The sequence below is a fragment of the Carassius gibelio genome, chromosome B18 (genome assembly GCF_023724105.1).
Source record: "Carassius gibelio isolate Cgi1373 ecotype wild population from Czech Republic chromosome B18, carGib1.2-hapl.c, whole genome shotgun sequence".
Lineage (NCBI taxonomy): Eukaryota > Metazoa > Chordata > Actinopteri > Cypriniformes > Cyprinidae > Carassius > Carassius gibelio.
In genome coordinates, this window is record NC_068413.1 from 290,210 (window position 1) to 297,797 (window position 7,588).

The 7,588-nt window shown below is 42.2% G+C and overlaps 1 protein-coding gene across 1 annotated transcript in view; it reads right to left on the minus strand.

The window, feature by feature from the left end:
- LOC127977335 (high affinity cAMP-specific and IBMX-insensitive 3',5'-cyclic phosphodiesterase 8A-like) overlaps positions 1-7,100 on the minus strand; it is a 34,367-nt gene extending 27,267 nt beyond the window's left edge. The window contains 1 exon segment of the mRNA XM_052582202.1: positions 6,293-7,100. Within this exon segment, the coding sequence (XP_052438162.1) occupies positions 6,293-6,421 (129 nt within the window). The 5' untranslated portion in view covers positions 6,422-7,100.
- Between the last annotated feature and the right edge of the window lie 488 nt (positions 7,101-7,588).

Genomic DNA, 7,588 nt, shown 5'->3' on the forward strand with positions numbered 1-7,588 from the left:
AACAGCAACAGGGGTGCAACATTCTCCAAAAAATATATGCAGACGGGACGGCTGCCATAACACTAGGGCTGTCAACGAATATTCTAAATTCGAATATGTATTTGAATAGTTTTTATAAAAAAAATTTGGAAGGTGAAAATTAATATTCGAATAAAAAAAAAAAAAGTGGAAAAAAGGCCTGCGGTAGTAGAGACATGGTTGTCTGCTTTGCAGGTGGTGTGCTAGCGCGCCTGAGGGTTCAGGGACAGGTCACAGGAGTCACACTGTCTGGCACAGCATCACTGCTGAAAGTCTTCATGGAAGATGCCAGCGAGTGCAGAGCCCAACTCGACCGCAGCAGAGAAAATGAGGTAAAATTGTTGACCCGCGAGATAAAGTTGTATGCAAGCTATTTAACATGAGATCACATCTCAAAAATGAGCATGGCATAATATGTGGAGCTCCAGCTAAACAGTCACGTCTTGACACTTAACGTTACTTTGTCTGCAACACGACAAGAGACCATAACGCATAAATAGATTTCGTTCATTTGTAAGGACATCAGACCGATCAGTATCGCGGATGGGGCAGGCTTCGGGGGTTCTGTCAAGCAATGGATCCGAGGTTTGATTATTTATTGTTTCATGTCAAAGAAAAGTTCCATGTTTACCACAGCACAGCTCGCTCGGAGCATTCAATGTCAGTTCAATGTCAATTTATATTAATAATATTTGTTTCAATCACTGAATGAAGCCTGCTATATTTGGGACAACAGTCGCGACCTTAAATTGCTTGCACAAAAATGTATTTGTTCATTTAAACCGTTATGCCAGAGAACGTGAGGGTGAGAGAGCGTGAGGTCTGCAGTCTTGGCCATTAGTTGATTTCCTTGTTTTTGTGTAGGTAATACGTTGTCATAGTCTATTTAAGTTTAAATATATATCTATACAAGTAGTTATGTCTCTTTGTATTATTTTGACCTGTTATTGACGTAATGCGCGTCATTGACAACATGCGCAACCAGTTTGAATAGTTCGAATATTCGTGTATTTTTTTAGAGGGAATATTCGAACGTCATTTTTGAGCAATTTTGACAGCCCTACATAACACAAGACAAACATCACTGCAGGCTTCAACCCGGCTGCAATTATGATTTAGGCAATTCAAAAATCTCCAAGATTATTTTAAATAATGATTTAATCCATTTCAAACAACTGTTCAAAACATTTTATGTTAAATGTACTTGTGAACAAGCCATGTGTGTTTTTTTTATTGAACGTAACCGACACTTAGGCTAGGGTCACTAGGCAGGCATCAAAAAGACTAGGGCCATTACAAATTTATTGGACAGGAAAACAAGTCGATCAACATTTTCGGGGTCCAGAGCAGAGCGTTTTTTATTCACTATACGTCCAGCTGTTGAGAAGACGTGCTCCGACCGCACTGATGTCCCAGGGACACTCAGGTACAGCTGATCAAGGTGGGGATATTACTGTCAGCTTGCAATGGTCCTTTTCATAACTCAGAATCTCCTGTAACTAGATGCGCGAATGAGGCGAATTCGCTCCAGACGCACGTAAATGCATTTGGTGTGAACGCAGAGGCCGCTTTCGACGTCACTGGGTCTTATATGCGCATAAAATTGCTGGTATTTTCTGTCTAGCTTTCGCCACGCATGCTGCACTTTCGGAATTCTTTATTTTCTTTTTCTGCTTGTTTGTGAGTTTTGTTACATCTATATTTTTTAATTGTTTAATTATTTTAAAATTAATAGTGTACATATTTGGTTAAAATCGATTCCCTGTTCATTTTCAAAACTTTTTTTAGTTGGTCCGATCGATTGTGCAATCGATTTTCGAACTAAAAGTGACAGCCCTATTTATAAATCACCCAATGACCTTGGATTGAAATATATAGCAGATATGTTCACTGAATATAAACCTAACAGAGCACTCAGATCACTAGGATCGAGTCAGTTAGAAACACCAAGGGTTCACACAAAACAAGGGGAGTCCTCCTTTAGTTACTATGCCACCCGCAGCTGGAATCAGCTTCCAGAAGAGATCAGATGTGCTAAAACACTAGTCACATTTAAATCTTAGACTCTAAACTCATCTGTTTAGCTGTGCATTTAGTGAATGAGCACTTTACATGTCTGAACCGACTGCACTGTATTTATGTATTCACTGTATTTTACGTAAAATAATTTTCTATTTCTACTTGTTTTAAATTCATTTAAGTCAATTTTTAAATACTTTCCAAAGTTATAAAAATGTCTTGTTTTATTTTTGTTCTTCATGATTATTTTACTTTCTTTTATGTAAAGCACTTTGAACTACTATTGTGTCCGAAATGTGCTGTATAAATAAACTTGCCTTGCCTAAACACAACCACGGACTTGGCAACACAGATGATAGCACTGCTATTGCTCATGTCTTTGTGCCAATCACAACAGGCTTGACCAGCTGACCAATCAGAGCACAGTAGGCGTATGCAAGGAGGGGTTTACAGACATTTCACTCAGAACTGAATCAAATTAAACATTTTAAAATCATGGACAAATGACTATGTATAAATGTATATTCTGGGAAAATTACACGTTTTCTGACTTTAGATGCACTTAAACCTGTTGTAGGGGACTCCAACACAATATTAGGGCACTTTAAAATACCACATGACCTGCTCTTTAAGGGAAGTCACACAATCAAGAGAGTGTGTAAGTACACAGAACTAAATCAAGTGCAACCTGAATCTGTCAGGAAGGAATCGCCTTATTTTCATTTGATTAGACATGTTGGTTTGATTATTAGAGTTTTATTAAATCATTAAAATAGATTCCCAAAAAATAAAAGAAATAAAAAACAGAGTACAATAAAAAATATATATATACAAAATGGTTTTGGGGAAATATAAATGTATTACACAATAATAGAAAAAGAGGTTAATGTATTATACCAAAATGATACTCAGGAAACAAACAGAAGCAGAGCAAGAAACACAGCGGCATCTGACTACAGTGAACACACACACACACACACACGTGAGCCACAGGGGCTGCTGGGAATGATGATGATGATGTCACTTCCCTCCAGGAAGAACGGTTAATGCACATTGTCAGCTCGGCCTGCCCCTGTGCTGCGCTACTTCCTGTCTGTGCCATTCAGATCAGCACAAACTAGACGTCAGTCACATACACAAACACCTGTCAATCATCTGACACACACACACACACACACACACTAAAGAGGGGCTTCACACTGACATCTACCGAGACGATTCAAACACAAACCAACCAATGCATGTTTACAATGAAATACACATATAGATCATGATGAAATTGACTTTAAAATCACCAACAAACTTTTTCCCTTAAACACACACAGAAACACACTCTCTGACAGAATCCAGTGTTGAGAGTTACAAATGCAGAACAGTGGAGACCCAACCAAGGCCAGATAAACCACTAACCCTAAATCAGCAACACACACACACACACACACAAAGAGGAATGTGTTGTGCGACATGAGAAAACCATCGCCAGACCTTGTACTTGAGTCTTATCATGGACAGAAAGTGACACAGACGCTGCTGTGCCCTTGATCAACACACACACACACACACACACACACACACACACACCCTCTCTGTTCCGTCGGTGTGTGTGTATGAAAGCACAGTAAATCTGCATGAACCTGCGGTGTCCTGGGAGCATCAGTACTATTATTAACACCAGAAATACAGCAACCGAAATAAACGAGCATCTCTGAACTTTAAACTACGAGGATGGAGAAGGTTCCTCTTAACGTGTATTTGAACCAGAAGCTGCAGCAGTTCTTGAAGATTCTGATATTAGAACAGAACATGTTTAATGCTGTTCATGTAGCAGTGTTATCAAACTCAGTATTGTCTGTTCTCTGAATCTAGATTATTACATGCGTTATTGTTGACACTAGGTGCGTTTACATGAACACTTTTTGCTTCCCTCGGATTGAATTCATTCTGATTGACGAATCTGGACGTAGTGTTTACATGAACGCTAAATAAAGTGATGGGGTTGATATGTGCGTTTACATGTCACAAGCTTCTGATCAGATTTACTCTTCTGACACGCGTGCACTGCATGAATATACACAGTTTCCCGCTGCTGTTGCATACGGTTTTAAAAAGCACACGTTATATTTATCTACTTCAGGTCCTTAATGTTACTTAAAAAAAAATAAAAGTAAAAAGTAGTGAAAGTGCCTCTTCCCGCACTCAAACCTAGTCGTCTGATGAGAGACGTGGTCCTGCTCCACTTCACATACACTGAGTGAAAGAGGAGATTTATAATGACAGGACACTTATTTATGACACTTTATTCACCAGGAAGAACAGCTCGTTCTGTGCGTCATACGTCATTACGCTATTTCTACGTCCCTGCGCAGTACTTTCCAGTTTCGGTTTTCAATCCGATCAAGTGTTTACATGTGACTCTTTTATTCTGATTGTGCTTCTAGTCTTATTACGATCAGATTAATAGTGTCCATGTAAACACAGCTACTGATTTCATGCCTTATACTATAAACATCCTAAATGGTAAAAACCCAAACACAGGTCACCAATTAGAAGCACAAAACGAGGACTTATAAAGAAAAACATTGGAGGATTTTAAAACGAGAGGAGACAGGCTTTCCTTTGCTAAATTAAGGACACTTTGTTTCCTTTGCCCTTATATTTCCCAGAGACTTACGCGACGCATACGTCTTCCATCTATCGCCTGCACATCTTCAGCGTCCCACAGTCAGCAGATGTTTGAAAAAACTGGTTATTACGTTTGAAATCTGGATATTTATCTTACAAAAACACATGGATTCACTGCAGGGGGCCTTTATTCACCCCCCAGAGCCGTGTGAAGCCGTGTTTTATTACAGATGCACACTATATTTCATGTCTTCTGAACTGTTGACCACAAACACTCGCTCACTCCATTGAAAGACTGGGAAGAGCAAAGACAATATTTAATATAAGTCACACACACCTCAGATACTTCGAGGGTGAGTAGAAGATGGACGAAGTTTCATTCTCGGGTGAACTAACCCTTTAAGATTAAAGCCAAATCTTTTCCTCCATGCTGTAACAGATTGAGTACTGTAGGGCGGGACTTGGATCTATGCTTTAGAAGCTGATTGGATGTTGAGATAAGGGCGTGGCTCACAACTGAAGCCTGCTCTGAATGGGAGTCTGCTGTGAATTGTGTAAAAAAAAAAAAACATTAACAAAACGCTCATATACAACATGCATGTAGAAAACAGAATGCTGGTAAAGATGAAGCAATCAAAGTGTGAATATGAGTTATTAACTCATAGGCCTTGCCTTACTAAGCACCCGTTCATTCACCCATACTCTCGTGCATACTAGCATACTGACAGTGTTTAGTGTGCATGTCCAGTCATTCAGTGCAGATCTGACCGCTCCATCACACTCATCAGAAAGCACCAATGCTCACTATGCTAACAGCAGGCTTTGCTTTTGGACATTTGGTATTCTAGTATAGAACGTACTATAGTCCGTATCAAATAACTGCTAGCACTTCTGAACACAGACACAAGTGCACTAAACACACTAAACACACACAGTGTGTGACATTATCAGCAGCCAGCACAGGAAGGGTTTCCAAACACTCGCTGTGGCCCTCAGACACTGAGCTCCTGATACAGCAGACGTCCAGAAGACACTTTAAAGGGTTAAAATCCAGAAGAAATTAACAAAGCTGCAAGACTGTGCTTCTTCTGAGAAATGAGTGTCAGTCACTGAGCTCCACAGAAGAAATGAAGTCTTGTACAGTGTCCTACATGATGACTTGAGAACTGTCTCTCTCTCTCTCACACAAACACACACACACTCACACACTCTCTCTCTCTCTCACACAAACACACACACACTCACACACTCTCTCTCTCTCTCACACAAACACACACACACTCACACACTCTCTCTCTCTCTCTCTCTCTCTCTCACACACACACACACACTCTCTCTCTCTCTCTCTCTCTCCCTCACACACACACACACACACACACACACACACACACACACACACACACACACTCTCTCTCTCTATCTCACACACTCACACACTCTCTCTCTCTCTCTCTCACACACACACACTCACACACACACACACACACACACACACACTCTCTCTCTATCTCACACACACACACACACACACACTCACACACTCTCTCTCTCTCTCTCACACACACACACACACACACACACACACTCACACACACACACTCTCTCTCTATCTCACACACACACACACACTCACCTGACAGGCGTTGCTGGGCTTGGTGTGGCCCGGCTGAGGGCAGTTCTGCTGCGGCGAGTCCTCGGACTCTTTCCCGCTCTGATAAACCACCCGATCGGAGATGTGGATGCTGGAGGCGCAGCCCATCATTCAGCCGCGAAGCGACGCGACGCGACGCGAGGCTCCGCTCGTTCTGCGCTAATAGGAATGTTTCTCTGTCAGATCATCCAGACGATCAGATCGATCGGATCTATAGAGTCTCTGGATCAAACAGAAGCTCGGCTCATGGTGCTCCCGCCGCCGCCTCTGCGCTTCACTGGCGACCGTTACTCCTCATCCTCGCGGTCAGTCCCCGCGCGAACTTCGCCTCTTTTCTGGCGGATTCTGGCTCCAGTTCGGTTCACGCAACGGTTTCGTCCATTCGCGCGTTTATTCTCCTTCGACAGGCGCGAAACACTCGCGATCGCTCCGCGCGGCCTCAGCGTCACTCATTGGGAGCGAACCGGCGCGTTGATTCCGCTCCCCATCAACAGGCTGCAATCTGGCCCTGACGCGCCGGGGAACGCGCGATCCTGCATCTATGACATCAAACGGGCCGTTAGATGGAACTCCGGAGCGGCGCGTCAACGCGGAGCTCGCCAAAGAGCAGCTGTCAATCAAAGGCCTACGATTCTGCCTCTGTTTGACGCGGGCGGGTGGACGAAGAAAACAGAGGGACGGCCGCCGGGTGACAAAAAACGAGACGTTTGCGCGTCGCGAGTTTCCAGACGAGGAATAACGCGCGGCGCGAATGTGACAGCGGCGGATCCAATAAAAGCACGCGCACGCATTGACCTACAGCCTCGAATGACGTCAATGCAAATGAGCTATGGTGAGCCAATGAGCGGCCGCTTGCGAGCAGAGGGGCGGGGCTCATGCGGGGAGGGAACTTTAAAAGCGAGTAAAGAGCCGGTGAAGTGAGGAGAATACTTTCAAAACCCATCTTTGTCTGATTAACAGATTTACATTATAAATCCGTTAATTATCTTATATTATATTTTGTAACACTGATCTTATACTTTGAAAGCCTTTCTAATATGAGATCACAGAATAAGAAGCTTATCAAAATAAAACAAATTGTAAAGCTTTTCAAATATATGTCACTGACCAAATTTATGGACCTTCTTTTATTCTGGTACTTTTATTATTATTTTATTTTATTTCTTATATATGTTTGTGTTCATTTTGTGTTTTGTTGTTGTTCTGTGTGCATGCTTTGAGATGTGCAAGGTTGCTTCTGTGAGATGGAACTGAATAAAGAAAATACAGCTGCACAGA